The 16,809-nt window shown below is 40.9% G+C and overlaps 1 protein-coding gene across 2 annotated transcripts in view; it reads left to right on the forward strand.

Moving 5' to 3' along the window:
* Nucleotides 1–12,822: 12,822 nt before the first annotated feature.
* Nucleotides 12,823–16,809, forward strand: part of map2k5 (mitogen-activated protein kinase kinase 5) — a 154,521-nt gene continuing 150,534 nt past the window's right edge. For both annotated transcript variants that reach the window (XM_060911120.1, XM_060911121.1), the window contains exons 1-2: nt 12,823–13,366; nt 13,483–13,531. In XM_060911120.1, coding sequence (XP_060767103.1) covers nt 13,235–13,366; nt 13,483–13,531 — 181 coding nt within the window. In that variant the 5' untranslated portion in view covers nt 12,823–13,234. The remainder of the gene's footprint in view (nt 13,367–13,482; nt 13,532–16,809) is intronic.

The raw sequence follows: 16,809 nt of genomic DNA on the forward strand, positions 1-16,809 counted from the left end.
TTTTCTCAAATAACTCCATATCCTTTACAGCATTTGGAATCCCATTTGATAGGTTCACCCATGTTAGCCTTCCTCTCTTCTGCTAAAATAATACATGTTTCCCCTCACTGTCTCTGCCCTCTGAGGTCAAGCAAAACTGAGGCGACAGCAGAAATGTGTGGCTGGTCCAATCCAAGGTTGACAGCCATGCATTCTGGGTCATGGCTGGTTCTTATGGAGTGAACTCTTGCCCTGTAATTACACTAGAACTCACATAGGTGCCCATCTGCACAGGACTGAATAAAAAATTCTCCCATTGTATTGTCAAATGTTTGACTTTGCTGCACAAGTCTTCCATCGAGCCAGCCAAGTTTATTTAGAGCACAGTTGTATGTAATATTATCTCGGTCCTTTAATGGCGAATCAGGATAATACATCAAAAGAATGAGGGCGGACAAAAGCAGAGGGCCATTCTGTCTGAAAACCTTAAAGTAAAAAAAGCCACAGACAGACGAAACCCAAACAGCAGACACGTGTACAAACCTGATGCCCATTCAAACCATCTACATTCAAACCTGTTGCAGAAAGCCACCTTGTTTTATTACGGCTGGGAGGCTAGCGGTGGGTCATGGGCGTTTGCCCTTGGGCTCTGGCGCTGTATTGTGGCTTTGGAGGGGGCCTCAGCTGCACAAATGTGTTTTTTAATGAGAATGCAGTGCTATAGAAAACAGGTACGATCCACGGTTCGTATGTCAGGAGCTTTTGTTACGTCTGACAATGTGGTTTGATTCTTACAGACGTAGTAAATGTCCCTATGGAGTCTGCGCATCACACGCCTCTTTGGACCTAGCAGACGGGAGCCATCTCGGGATCAATAAGGCACTAGATCAGGATTCCACTTTCCTCTCTGATACCTTCATCTGCACTTTGTCTCTATGTAATTTTGTTCATTGATTGTATATTGTGCAGAATATGAATGAATGTGTTTTCCTTCAGTGTGTTGCCTTCATTGTTTATACACATAAGAATATAACCAAAGGATTATTTTCACACTTTGCCACTTTGTCTGAAAGATGTTCTAAGGAAAAAAAAAACAAAACCTGGAAACTGGCATCTTTATTTAACAAAAGATAATGATTACTTCCTGATTGAGAAATCAGACAAAAGACCTTAAAGCCTTGGAGAGAGAGAGAGAGAGAGAGAGAGAGAGAGAGAGAGAGAGAGAGAGACTTGAATGTAATGCTCCCTCGGCCATTTACAGTACTGTGCAAAAGTCTTAGACCCCTTATTTTTTTTCCATACAAACTTTGCTATAGATTTCTATTTTATGACTTCTACATCATCGAGTCAGTACAAAAACATTCTAGAGTTCCAAACATTCGTTTCCCAGCACAGAGAAGAAAAAAGTTTGTATCTGAACAGCATATTCCATAAGAGAGCACTTTTCAGATTAAAAAAGAAACATAATGAAGGCTACTGGGTTTTTGGTGCAAAATGAAGAAGTGAGTGTGACAGTCAAAGTGTCCAGAAGAACTGTGGCTGGTTCTGTAAGATGCTCAGTAAAACCTACAGCTCATTTCCTTATCAAACTGCACTCACTGTACCTCAGACTACTATTTTTTTTAAAGCAAAGGATCGTCTCACACCAAATACTGACTTTGTTTCATTTATTATGGCTTACTGTGGTTTATATTATTATTATCTCATCTCATTATCTCTAGCTGCTTTATCCTGTTCTACAGGGTCGCAGGCAAGCTGGAGCCTATCCCAGCTTACTACGGGCGAAAGGCGGGGTACACCCTGGACAAGTCGCCAGGTCATCACAGGGCTGACACATAGACACAGACAACCATTCACACTCACATTCACACCTACGGTCAATTTAGAGTCACCAGTTAACCTAACCTGCATGTCTTTGGACTGTGGGGGAAACCGGAGCACCCGGAGGAAACCCACACGGACACAGGGAGAACATGCAAACTCCGCACAGAAAGGCCCTCGCCAGCCACGGGGCTCGAACCCGGACCTTCTTGCTGTGAGGCGACAGCACTAACCACTACACCACCGTGCAATGTTGCAGTTTGTACCAAAACACTTATTATTATTATTAATTTTTTATTATACCAATACAAAAGTACAGTATCTCTTATTCACTCACTCAGTCTATAGTATTTTATTTTTAATGTTGAAACAGGGCAGCACGGTGGTGTAGTGGTTAGCGCTGTCACCTCACAGCAAGAAGGTCCGGGATTGAGCCCCGTGGCCGGCGAGGGCCTTTCTGTGTGGAGTTTGCATGTTCTCCCCGTGTCCGCGTGGGTTTCCTCCAGGTGCTCCGGTTTCCTCCAAAGACATGCAGGTTAGGTTAACTGGTGACTCTAAATTGACCGTAGGTGTGAATGTGAGTGTGAATGGTTGTCTGTGTCTATGTGTCAGCCCTGTGATGACCTGGCGACTTGTCCAGGGTGTACCCCGCCTTTCGCCCGTAGTCAGCTGGGATAGGCTCCAGCTTGCCTGTGACCCTGTAGAACAGGATAAAGTGGCTAGAGATAATGAGATGAGATGTTGAAACATTTCATTTCATTATTTTTTAAGCCATTTTTGTTCTACAGCAGTTCTTTATATGTGCCTAAGACTTTTGCACAGCACTGGAATAATGATCATCTATCTATCTATCTATCTATCTATCTATCTATCTATCTATCTATCTATCTATCTATTGATGTGATGCTTTTGGGAATATTAGCTGCGATCAGTTTGACTTAACGAGTTATGCATTTTTTAAGAAAGATTAATAAACAATTCTCTGTCATAGTAAATGTTGCAGTTTGTACAAAAACACTTTTTTCTCGTCAGGTTATCAATGCAAATATGATACCATGAGTTTCCTATTAGCATTCTATCAGCAGTATTATATAGATCATTTGTTGTGTGTGTGTGTGTTTTGACCCATTAGTACCACGTTTGATTGGTTGTTAATCTTCAGCAGCAGTACCGGGTCGGGACTCAAGCACTCATTAGCCTGGCATGGCAGAAGTGTTTAATGTAATGAATAAGTTTTGAATTCAGAACAGCTTTGCATGATACGCAACACACCGATCCATTTCCACAGAGTTCTGGGTCACTGGCAATGGCATCACGGCAGAAATTACCCCCATTTAAAGGCCTTGACTCCTCTGACTCTTTAATATACTTATAATAATGCTATTTATCATGTACACTTTACAGCAATCATACAGCAGCCGAACATTTCAAAGCTCAGAGCTCAGGAGAAACATGGCGATACATGCAGCAAACATTTTTTTTCATGACGGGAGGACATCTGTTTTCAACAGCTTTTTAATCTTAAACTTTAAGATTTATTTGAGGGTGTCTGAGGAGTAACAAAGCAATAAAATCAAAACAGTGAAAAAATTACAGCCATGATATAAGTACATATATAATTGTAATTATGCATGTAAATACTGTATAAGTATTATTTACAGCAAGATGTGCCATATTTTGTGCTTGAATATTACATCCTGTATGTTTTTTTATTTTGATTTTGTGACCATGTTGTTATTTCTATAACATGCTGTATAGTCTCTTACTGTTACTACTGCATATTTGAACTTCATTAAGGGGCGGTACGGTGGTGTAGTGGTTAGCACTGTCGCCTTACAGCAAGAAGGTTCTGGGTTCGAGCCCAACGGCTGGCGAGGGCCTTTCTGTGTGGAGTTTGCATGTTCTCCCCGTGTCTGCATGGGTTTCCTCCGGGTGCTCCGGTTTCCCCCACAGTACGCAGGGTGTACCCCACCTCTCACCCATAGTCAGCTGGGATAGGCTCCAGTTTGCCTGCAACCCTGTGGAGCAGGATAAGCAACTACAGATAATGGATGGATGAACTTTATTAAACTATACATTTATACAGATATATCTGTAGTATTTTCAGTTGTATTGCTCATTGTATGAATATTATAATAATTTTATTGTATTTGCAGAAATTATGAGGATCAGGAATTATGATCCTATATTATAATCTAAATCTTTGGATCTTCAGGATCCAAACTGGAATTGAGCATAAACCCTTTTTAGATACCAAAAAAAAAACAACATCATGGATTAAGTTACACAGGATAAATTATGTAAACTAATAACAGAAAATTATTTTTCAATTAAATATTCATATTGCATACTGCATTATGGACAATATGGGTTTCTCATTTTCATACTGCTAACATCACCTATATTTCACAAACCATGGATAAAGTTGTGGGTCCAATTATCTATCTGATGATTGTTTAATCTCCAATCCTAATTCAAGCAACTGTGCAACACTCTCATTTAAAAACAAACACCCATTTTAAGCTTTAATACACTTTGTTTATGTGAGGGGAGCATCACAACAGCAGCAGCAGCAGATTTCTGACTGCAAATGGATATCTCATCTCATCTCATTATCTCTAGCCGCTTTATCCTTCTACAGGGTCGCAGGCAAGCTGGAGCCTATCCCAGCTGACTACGGGCGAAAGGCGGGGTACACCCTGGACAAGTCGCCAGGTCATCACAGGGCTGACACATAGACACAAACAACCGGCAAATGGATATAACTGTATTTATTCTATCCACATTCACTGGATAAGAGCAATCGGGTGCTCTGATTGGCTACTCTACTACAAGGATATCAGCTCATATACCGTGAGTAGAGAAAAACAAAATGGCAGAGCACGTTGCTGAACCAACTGAGGACGGAACAAAAACTCTACTCAACCCCCCCCCCCCCCCCCCCCCCCAAAAAAAAATATATATTTAAAAAAAGCAACAAAATATGGAATAAAATTATTTGATGGTAAGAATGTATCTTTTTTTTATTTTTCAAGAATTATTATTATAGCATTTTTCACAAACTGCTCCTGTCATTTCGCCGGTTTGTTTACATTCTCAGCGGAAATGATTTTGTTGGACGTTTTGTATAAAGCTTTTATTTATCGAATTTCCAAAAACAAAAAAAAATGCTCTATTTCTCAAAATCCAGTGAATGTGGATAGAATAAAACAGTTATTCCACTTAATCTCATCATACATGGCTTATAGCCAACTTGGTGCTACGCGCCTCGTCGGCTGTCAGCTCACGTACAACTCGATTTTGTGGAATAACTGTTAAATGTATAAGTGTTACTGTTGTGTCTTTAATCCTGGCCCTGTTTCTTAAGCATCATTTCCTTAACTCAGTATCAAATGCTGACTTGAAACAGAACTATGCTATGCTTTTCTGAGAACGGGGATAAATTTATGAATTTTAAATTAATATCCGAAATTTATATCTGTCTGTAAAACAGCTTTGTGACAATGTCCATCATTAAAATCACGATACAAATAAAATAAAATAAAATTGAATTGAATGTGTCAGATGGGCTCAATTATCTTGGCGTCATCAATAGCTTTAGTCATTATCATCACGGGTGATTGAGGGAGGCTCAGCCTCCTCTAAAAATGACGAACATCGTGTAGGATGAATTGCGTAGGCTTATGTTATAGCCGACCTTATAACATTGCTATTTCAGATCCAGAATCATAGAAACGCCTAATGTGCACGTGAGTTTTTCCCCCTCGTGACAACGCGATGCAGCCCAGCCTCAGTGCACTTCAATGGCATTTGGGAGCTATGCGCTTTCAATATCAAAATGCAAGACGATTATTAGACAAATACTGCGAAAACGCCTGCCCACGGAGTCTCACGGACTCCCAGCCTCAGTGGACTTCAATGGCATTTGGGAGCGATGCGCTTTTCAATCTCAAAATGCAAGACGGTTATTGGACAAATACTGCGAAAACGCCCACCCACGGACTCCGAGCCTCACAGTGGGAGGGACATGGCAAAGCTTTCCGCGAGGAGACTGGTGATTGGTGAAAGCGGCCGGATATTTTCTTTGATTGACAGCTCGTTTCAAATATAGACAGGCAGCGGTGAATTTCAGTTCAGTCCCATGCGGATTCGCAAGTGCTGTGGTGTATTGTAAGAGATCAGCTTACATTTCGATTTCATTCATTACATATGGTTTCTACCAGCTTTTTTAGTTTGTATATATTTTCATTGTAAATAAAGTGTAAATATAGTGTTGTCAAGTTTGCTATCTTAGTTCCAGAAATTTCGTTTATTTGAGTGACTGAACTTGAACTTGAGGGGGCTAGTCAGCTAGCAAGAAAGCTGCGCACGGATGCCAAGCATTGCTGATTTAATTTTGGCAAAGCCATTTGCCAGTCTTCCTTTCGAGGAAAAAATTAAAATTAAAGAGCAGGGTAGACCAACGCCTCAAATTGACTTGGTGAAAAAGGTAGGGAATAATACTCGTTCCTGGATGGACCAAAAATATAGAATCTATTTAAAATGTTTATGCTGAGTATATTATATTGGAATATATATTTTTCTGGATATGAATTAAACACAGCTACAATTTGGAAAACATTTTTAAACAAAAACACAGCCGAGAACATTTCACACTACAGACCTGGATTAAAAGTGAAGGGTTATCAAAATTGTCAATAAAACATTTCTCAGTCAAAATAAGTAAAATATAGGGAAAGTGTCACTGAATGAAATGTGTGGCACCCAGCTCTACTGTATGTTTGGCTCCCCAAGGTCAGTGCTTGTGCCTATTCCAGAACACTCTGCTGTTACTGCTGAGGTTCCTGACAATAATGATCAATTTTTAAACAACATGCCACATGTCACAATTTTAAAATATAAAATGCTAAAATATACCCCCCCCCCAACACCACCATCATGTATATTGGACAGTAGGCTAATGGGTCAAAAGAACCTGTTATTTCACAGTTTGTGACCCTGCCAACAATCAGCCAGATCAGAGGCAAGAGTATGGGCAAAATTGATGTGTTTTTTCTTTTCTTTTAAAACCTGGAAATATCGTAACCGACCAGCCTCCCCTGTTTGAAAGACTACCAGCCGCCACTGATTGTCATGGTGTACTAAATATATATTATAGTCTATAAATACTTCTAACTAAAATATACATTTTATACTGAGCTATAGATTGAATTTATAAATGCTATGAAACGTTTTTTTCTTTATGCAATGTATAAATAATATGTAGTATCACAGTAAATAACAGTTGGTGTCGTACTCGATGTAAAACATCACGGTAAATCTGGTGATATTCACACGTCAAACAGAGTGTGAGTGGTTCATTACTGATAAGGCAGAAGTTTAAGTGAATGTCAAGCATCACCTGTGATCTCTGAAAACACCAGCTGTTTTAGGGGGCTCAAAATTAGACATACAACTCCGAATACCTTTATACAGATCTTTGGCCTCCATAGACGTGTTCCTTGTTGTGGTTTACTTCTCTTATGCAATTTTTAACTTTTCTGTACTTCAGTGGCAGAAGCTTTCATACGAATACAATGAAGGAAATCAGAGCTTGGTGATTGTGTAATGCAAGAGATGGGAGTTTTCTAGTAATGGCTGTTTTCTCTGGCCTATATTTGTTTTCCTGAGCCTTCACAAAGTTAAATACCTCCAGCTCATATGTCTGAAGTCAAATGTAGCCTCTTGTCAGCTAAACAGCCTGTCAATACGGTGTAAGAGAAAACAGAACGAGTTTAGACTGATAAAATGGGTTTTAATTACCAACCATTGTTTGCTGGCCCTCTCTCTCGCCCTCACTCCCTCAGACCCTGCTCGGAGCCATCTCCTGAGTTTGATTTCTGATAATTGGAATTGCTGACTCGACATTTAAATTCACACCAGCGCGAGGCCATAACACATGGCCTCTGAGGGTCAGTTTGACAAACTGCCATCTGTATTTGTTTCTTCATTAGCACTATGCTGCTAGCTGCATTAACCCTACTTTTCCATTACCATCTCTATCTGTCTTCTACCCTACAAACAAATAACGCAAGCCATTCATTGTAATACGGTAGATGAAGATCAAAATCGCATGCTGCAATTCTTTGTAAAATACCAGCATAACAGAAAGTTAAACACCACTGTTAAATCTAATGGTTGTGTGTATTTGGGTGGCCATCCACGGTGTGTGTATTCACCTGCACAAACTGTCCAATGCGTGCTTAATGTCACTGCTCGGCCTATTAGCAAAAGACTTTTACTCTCTCATTGCAAAAGCGATGTGGTCAGCATGCACACTGAACATTAATCTAATGAGTTTGCAAACATTTCAGTTTCAAAGCAGACTATTTAACTTTCACCTTGAGACAAGAATACAGCGCAGTTGCACTTAACTGTGCTGAGTATTTAAGCTTTTTGCTTTTGTCTTCATACAAAGTGCATGCAGAGAATGTTGTGAGTGGCATTCTTCCACTTCCCATTCAGCTTTTGAAAGAAAGCCTATTGAAAGGGCAGATCTAACTAGAAGCCAGACAAACCACACACACTAATGTTTAAAACCTGGATCTGCAACCTGAACCTGAACAGTCGGTGAGTCCATCATTGTTGATTTCACCTGAATCATCTGCTTATCATCATATATTACTCTGGTCAGCTGTCTATCAAGATGAAACTTCTCCTTGTGGACGCATCAGTGTTTATCAGGATCTCTATTCTCAGGACAGTTAAATGTCATCCTTGTAAAATGAGGAAGTCTGCAGCAAAGCATGACATGTCTCATCTCATCTCATTATCTCAAGCCGCTTTATCCTTCTACAGGGTCGCAGGCAAGCTGGAGCCTATCCCAGCTGACTACGGGCGAAAGGCGGGGTACACCCTGGACAAGTCGCCAGGTCATCACAGGGCTGACGCATAGACACAGACAACCATTCACACTCACACCTACGGTCAATTTAGAGTCACCAGTTAACCTAACCTGCATGTCTTTGGACTGTGGGGGAAACCGGAGCACCCGGAGGAAACCCACGCGGACACGGGGAGAACATGCAAACTCCACACAGAAAGGCCCTCGCCGGCCCCGGGGCTCGAACCCAGGACCTTCTTGCTGTGAGGCGACAGCGCTAACCACTACACCACCGTGCCGCCCGCATGACATGTCATTCAGGTTATTCAATACCGTGAGTTATTCAAAACAATTTAATTTTACCAGTATTACACAAAGGGCTGGTACTGTAAATGAACTTGCAGTGGAGTCAGAGTCTTTCAAAACTGGGATGTATTTACCAGACAATTCCCTGCTAATTAAGTAAGTAACTAAACTGAGCCAAAAGAGAGTTTGTTATGACCAGACGTAAAACTGTCAAAGGCAGATATCACAGCATAACTTATGAGATTAGAACAGAAATTGAGTTGCACACTGTTCACAAAAATGTCAACGCATAAACCCGGCAGGTACATGAGATTCTTCTAAATGGCAGAGCACACTGCAAATACCCATATATGCTGTTTAATCCATTAAGTAGTTGTAGAAATAGCTGTCATATTATTTACACGATTTCACTGATTTAGTTAACTGTAATTTAAGAGGTTGAAGATGTTTAAAGGACGTGAATAAAGATGTCCTTGCCATTTTTGTAGAACATCTATTTTTTGTCGATAGTAATTTTTTATATGCAATTTTGAGGACTGCTGTAATAACAAAAGGAAACATCAAGAGCAGCAGACTTATACTTTTATATTAAAAGGATTATATAGCAAGGCTGACTTACAATAGACTCAATAAATACATTTTAAAAACCCATCTCATTTCATTTAAAGAAGGAATTTTTAGGAAACACCTAAAAAATGGCATGTGATGTTATAGGAGAATAAGCACTGTTGTAATGCAGCCTGACATGAAGTAGAGAAACTGTTATCACCCAGCACAGCCCAAAGTAGTTTATAATAATTTAACAAAACTTTTTTTTATTTTTTAAAGAACCATGTATGATGCTTTTTAATTCATTTAGAGTGACCTTGAAACTTGTATTATGTCCAAAAAACAAGTTAGTTCCTGGTATCACTGACATTATAACAGGTAGAAACAGCCACTGACGCATCTTCCTGATTCTGAAGTTAAGAAGACAAAAATGTTGCACTCCATGTTACTGAGAAACATCAGCGCTCTCAGTCCTGAAGACTTTCCAGTGTCAGAAAAGCTCAGAGTTATAGCTTTACCTCTGATTGTTATTCATCCAGAATGAATATTTATCCAGAGCAACCTACATAGATTAGGGGTTACAGTGGTGCTTGAAAATTTGTGAACCCTTTAGAATTTTCTATATTTCTGTATAAATATGACCTCAAACATCATCAGATTTTCACACAAGTCCTAAAAGTAGATAAAGAGAACCCAGTTCAACAAATGAGACAAAAATATTATACTTGGTCATTTATTTATCGAAGAAAATGATCCAATATTACATATCTGTGAGTGGCAAAAGAATGTGAACCTTTGCTTTCAGTTTCTGGTGTGACCCCCTTGTGCAGCAATAACTGCAACTAAATGTTTCTGGTAACTGTTGATCAGTCCTGCACACCGGCTTGGAGGAATTTCAGCCCATTCCTCCATACAGAACAGCTTCAACTCTGGGATGTTGGTGGGTTTCCTCACATGAACTGCTTGCTTCAGGTCCTTCCACAACATTTTGATTGGATTAAGGTCAGGACTTTGACTTGGCCATTCCAAAACATTAACTTTATTCTATTTTAACCATTCTTTGGTAGAACGACTTGTGTGCTTAGGGTCGTTGTCTTGCTGCATGACCCACCTTCTCTTGAGATTCAGTTCATGGACAGATGCCCTGACATTTTCCTTTAGAATTTGCTGGTATAATTCAGAATTCATTGTTCCATCAATGATGGCAAGCTGTCCTGGCCCAGATGCAGCAAAACAGGCCCAAACCATGATACTACCACCACCATGTTTCACAGATGGGATAAGGTTCTTGTGCTGGAATGCAGTGTTTTCCTTTCTCCAAACATAACATTTCTCATTTAAACCAAAAAGTTCTATTTTGGTCTCATCCATCCACAAAACATTTTTCCAATAGCCTTCTGGCTTGTCCATATGATCTTTAGCAAACTGCAGATGAGCAGCAATGTTCTTTTTGGAGAGCAGTGGCTTTCTCCTTGCAACCCTGCCATGCACACCATTGTTGTTCAGTGTTCTCCTGATGGTGGACTCATGAACATTAACCAATGTGAGAGAGGCCTTCAGTTGCTTAGAATTTACCCTGGGGTCCTTTGTGACCTTGCCGACTATTATACGCCTTGCTCTTGGAGTGATCTTTGTTGGTTGACCACTCCTGGGGAGGGTAACAATGGTCTTGAATTTCCTCCATTTGTACACAGTCTGTTTGACTGTGGATTGGTGGAGTCCAAACTCTTTTGAGATGGTTTTGTAACCTTTTCCAGCCTGATGACCATCAACAACGCTTTTTCTGAGGTCCTCAGAAATCTCCTTTGTTCATGCCATGATACACTTCCACAAACATGTGTTGTGAAGATCAGACTTTGATAGATCCCTGTTCTTTAAATAAAACAGGGTGCCCACTCACACCTGATTGTCATCCCATTGATTGAAAACACCTGACTCTAATTTCACCTTCAAATTAACTGCTAATCCTAGAGGTTCATATACTTTTGCCACTCACAGATATATCATCTCATCTCATTATCTGTAGCCACTTTATCCTGTCCTACAGGGTCGCAGGCAAGCTGGAGCCTATCCCAGCTGACTACGGGCGAAAGGCGGGGTACACCCTGGACAAGTCGCCAGGTCATCACAGGGCTGACACATAGACACAGACAACCATTCACACTCACATTCACACCTACGGTCAATTTAGAGTCACCAGTTAACCTAACCTGCATGTCTTTGGAGGAAACCGGAGCACCCAGAGGAAACCCACACGGACACGGGGAGAACATGCAAACTCCACACAGAAAGGCCTCGTCGGCCACGGGGCTTGAACCCGGACCTTCTTGCTGGGAGGCGACAGTGCTAACCACTACACCACCGTGCCGCCCCAGATATATCATATTGGATCATTTCCCTCAATAAATAAATGACCTAGTATAATATTTTTGTCTCATTTGTTTAACTGGGTTCTCTTTATCTACTTTTAGGACTTGTGTGAAAATCTGATTTTGTTTTAGGTCATATTTATGCAGAAATGTAGAAAATTCTAAAGGATTCACAAACTTTCAAGCACCATTGTAGGTGCCTTCAGCCATTCCTGCGGATCCAGGTAATCAAACCTGTGACCTTTTGGTCCCAAAGCTGCTTCACTAAGACCATGGTTTCCCAAACCTATGACACATTGTTAATACTCTAGACTCCTTCTGAATAAACATCTCCTCACAGAAGACTTCACCATAAGGCTTTTGTGGAGTTCCCCTGAATAGCTATCTGATTTTAATTAAAATCTGAACCACTGCCCAAGCCATACTGTTATTTAACATTAATCAACACCTTCTGACCAATTGGAATGGAGAATTTAATAGTGCTGTGGCATAATGGACAACAATGAATGTCGATGGTCAGTCCGTGCCAACTGGAACAGCAAGTTATGGATTTTCAAATGTATCACCCACTGCTAAGGACATTAGAGCACAGTGAGCACTCTGAGGCCCCTGGTTTATTTCATCATTAACAGTGATTACCAAGGATTTTGGGGTGAAATGTTCCATTAAATTTCTCATTTAGCCCATTTTAGAGAGAGAGAGAGAGAGAGAGAGAGAGAGAGAGAGAAGTTACTCAAGTGAAAGAATTTGTGTCATATATATACAGTTAATACACTATATTTTGTCAGAAATTCATGAGTAAACCTATTTTATATACAACAACATATATGTTCCTGAACGGAAAAATGTTTTGCTTTCTTTCTGCCTCCTCAACCATTTTGATGTCAAAACAGAACTACGCACTTCCGTGTTCCGGTTTACTGTAGGGCATTTCCGGTAAACTTCCGCTGAGTTTTGTTGACAGTTAGCTAGTACTCGAAAACACTTCAGCCGTATAATTTTACTTGTCACAAATTTCTGTATTCAGTGTATAGCATGTCATTAAACGAATTTCTTAATTATATCCTTACTTGCTGGCGATATACCTACCCTTTTTCAATATTATTGGAAGTTAGCTAGCATGCTAACCGGCTATTTGACTAGCTAGCCAGATTAGCATGGGGCTGAATCCCGAATTGCTCTCTGCTCCCTATTTAAGTACACTACGTGTAATGCGCTTTTGCACTCGATGTAGTGCACTTCATGTTTCTTAGGGTGCGAATTTGGGATTTTGCCCAGCTGTTAGCTGAGAAGTAAGACAAGGAAAGCCGCTGTGTGTAGATTATGATTATGAGCAGACGCGTTTGTTATGCTTTTACTGGTTTTGAATAACGTCTGCGCCATGGACACTGAAGGGATCGTGATCCGGATAAAGACACCGGTGGGGGACATGGACTCATCGGTGGACTGTCCGTCACTTTTGAGCTTCAACGACTTGCTGGTAAAGATGTCGCAAGGCTGCTTCATATTACTGTAGCTGTATATGATTTGACCCTGACTTTAGTTAAGAATGAAATAATTGTCCAAATTGTCTTGTCTTTCATTTGTGCTTTGCAGATCGCAATTAGAGACGTGATGCCTGAAGCCACCATTACAGCATTTGAATGTGAGCCCTGCTTATTAAAAGATATCTTTACATCATTGCAATAATACTGTTTATATACACTCAAAACAACAAGTGTTTTCATGTGAGGCATTATAGGATGTGACATCTTAGTTTTATTATTTCTACCAGTGGACTAATCAGTCCTTAAAGTGCATATCCTGGACCAATTTCGTGTTTTTTTATATATGAAACTATGTCCCTTTACACACTCATCCAGAAGGGTAATTTTGCACAAGGCCATCTGTCTACAGCAGAAAAAAATAAAATAACAAAACGCGTCTGGAAAAATCCCAATGGAGTCTGGAGCCAGATTCATGACGTCACGTGCAGAAGCGCCAGCAGGCTGCGAGAGCTTGTACGGTTTCAGTGCACAGCCTGTGTAGACCAAGTTTAGCAGCTGGCGATTTTGCATTGAAATATGGAATTGTCGCCTGAGCTTCTAAACCCATGGATTCATGTATCAATGCTCATCTATCTCATCTCATCTCATTATCTCTAGCCGCTTTATCCTGTTCTACAGGGTCGCAGGCAAGCTGGAGTCTATCCCAGCTGACTACGGGCGAAAGGCGGGGTACACCCTGGACAAGTCGCCAGGTCATCACAGGGCTGACACATAGACACAGACAACCATTCACACCTACGGTCAATTTAGAGTCACCAGTTAACCTAACCTGCATGTCTTTGGACTGTGGGGGAAACCGGAGCACCCAGACGAAACCCACGCAGACACGGGGAGAACATGCAAACTCCGCACAGAAAGGCCCTCGCCGGCCACGGGGCTCGAACCCGGACCTTCTTGCTGTGAGGCGACAGCGCTAACCACTACACCACCGTGCCACCCCTAATTACTATTACGTATTTATGTATTTCTTCATTTAGAAGAGTACTGGCTACTGTAGGAGAAAGATTTCATAAGCTACACACATGGAATTGGCTAAGCAGGGTTGGATATACATTTAATGTGTTTGACAGGTCCCAAGATCTCAAGCCCTGACACGCAGATCCCTTGATTACCTGTGAAGTAAGCGTATTATCACCCAGCACTTTCGTGTTGTTTACGTTTGTGTGTGTCAATAAATAACATTATCTGTGTACCACACAAACACAGGAACACCTAATTTAGAGTATAGTCTCTCTTATTTCTTACCCTGGCAACAGTCGACTTGTGAATTCCTGATTTTCTGGGTCTTTTTCTCAGCTCTGCTTGGTCCTCGGCTTTTTCCGGGTGCCTCGCACGAAGCGCTCCCATTTCTCTCTCATTGTCCGATAACTACTAATCCCATCATGATTGGTGTTGCGACACCCTCCTACAATACATCTGTTAAACATTTTAATAATTACATGGTAACATTGAAGAAATTTGCAGAAAACCACCAGGTTGTTTTCTCATAAACAAACCAACGCTGGCATGAGATTCAGAACGAAGCGTCCCGCGCGTGACGTCACGAAATTCAATGTTTGCCAGGAAATCCAAACTGCAAGTTTTTTCAGAAGCAGACGAATTCGCCTCAAATGGCTTGATTTCAACTGAATTTTTCTGGTATTGCGCAAGGTAAAAAAAATTGCGCAAAATGTGACAGATATTTGACCAAAGTTTAATATAAAACAGGATAATTACATTGATCTTGCTCCTGAATTTACCCAAGATGTGCACTTTAAAGTTCACTCTGTGTTCATGCACAAGGGTCCCATTCCAAAGGGATAAGATTTCCAGAAACATGTCTGGTGTATTGGATATCAATTATAACTGATTTCATTCAGACATTTCTGTATACATCAGAGATAAACGTCTTCACCGTATACACACAAGTCCCGTTCACATATCAAACAAGTTAACGTATCGGGTACAAACAACACGGCATAGAGTGCAAGTTTTCATTCCCATAACAGTAAAATACTGTAACACGTCTTGTGTATTCACACCTGACTGTATGCTACGAAACGCAAACCTCTCCAAAACATGTCAGACACGTGAGACCAGATATGACATTCACAAGTCGGCAAGTCCGTATTCTTGTGAAAAACCCAAGCTGAAACATGCCAGACTTCTGACGAGCAATTTCATGTTTAGCGCGAGAAGCTAACAGTTCTTTTATTTCAGTTTCATTCCATTTCCAGCCATATCTTCCAGTTTGTTTTTTTTCCTTGTTGTTTTGAATTTGCCTTCGGTCACTTTACACCGAAGCAGTATGAGTATTCGGATTATGTACGGTAGGTGTCAGTAGTTCCATCACAATATCATGGCATCGTCGTTTACATCACAACCAGCAATGTAACGACCATCACAACATGTTAATCCAGTGATTCCAATTCCCGTTGGAGCCGTGGCAAAAGATTATCGTTAGTGTTTCTCTGTCGCCAGAGAATAGATTAACGTTTCGACTTTACCATTTAGCACCCATTCCTACACGACACCATTACAGCATAATCATGATAAATATAAACAGTTTTCAGTGTGAGTGTGACTGACGTAATCATTCTCACACTAAAGATTTAATGTGTGCTTACATACACCTCATTTTAGCACAAATATACAGTATTGTTGACCCTTATTACAGTGGTGCTTGAAAGTTTGTGAACTCTTTAGAATTTTCTATATTTCTGCATAAACATGATCTAAAACATCAGATTTATCCCAGTTAAACAAATGAGATAAAAATGTTCTACTTGGTCATTTATTTATTGAGGAAAATGATCCAATATTACATATCTGTGGCAAATGTAAATAAATGACCAAGTGTAAAACTTTTGTCTCATTTGTTTAACTGGGCTCTCTTTATGTACTTTTAGGACTTGTGTGAAAATCTCATGATGTTTTAGGTCATATTTACGCAGAAATATAGAAAATTCTAAAGGGTTCACAAACTTTCAAGCACCACTGTATAAGCACTGTCTCGTCTCGTCTTCTTCCACTTTATCCGGGACTGGGTCGCGGAGGCAGCAGTCTAAGCATGGAAGCCCAAACTTCCCTTTCCCCAGACACCTCGGCCAGCTCCTCGGGAAGAACACCGAGGCGTTCCCAGGCCAACCGAGAGACGTAGTCCCTCCAGCGTGTCCTGGGTCTTCCCCGGGGCCTCCTCGCAGGGGGACATGCCTGGAACACCTCCCCAGGGAGGCATCCAGGAGGCATCTGAAAAAGATGCCCGAGCCACCTCAGCTGATTCCTCTCGATGTGGAGGAGCAGCGGCTCTACTCCGAGCTCCTCCCGAGTGACTGTGCTTCTCACCCTATCTCTAAGGGAGCACCCAGCCACTCATTTCGGCCGCTTGTATCCGCGA

This window comes from Neoarius graeffei, chromosome 27 (genome assembly GCF_027579695.1).
Source record: "Neoarius graeffei isolate fNeoGra1 chromosome 27, fNeoGra1.pri, whole genome shotgun sequence".
Taxonomy (NCBI): Eukaryota; Metazoa; Chordata; class Actinopteri; order Siluriformes; family Ariidae; genus Neoarius; species Neoarius graeffei.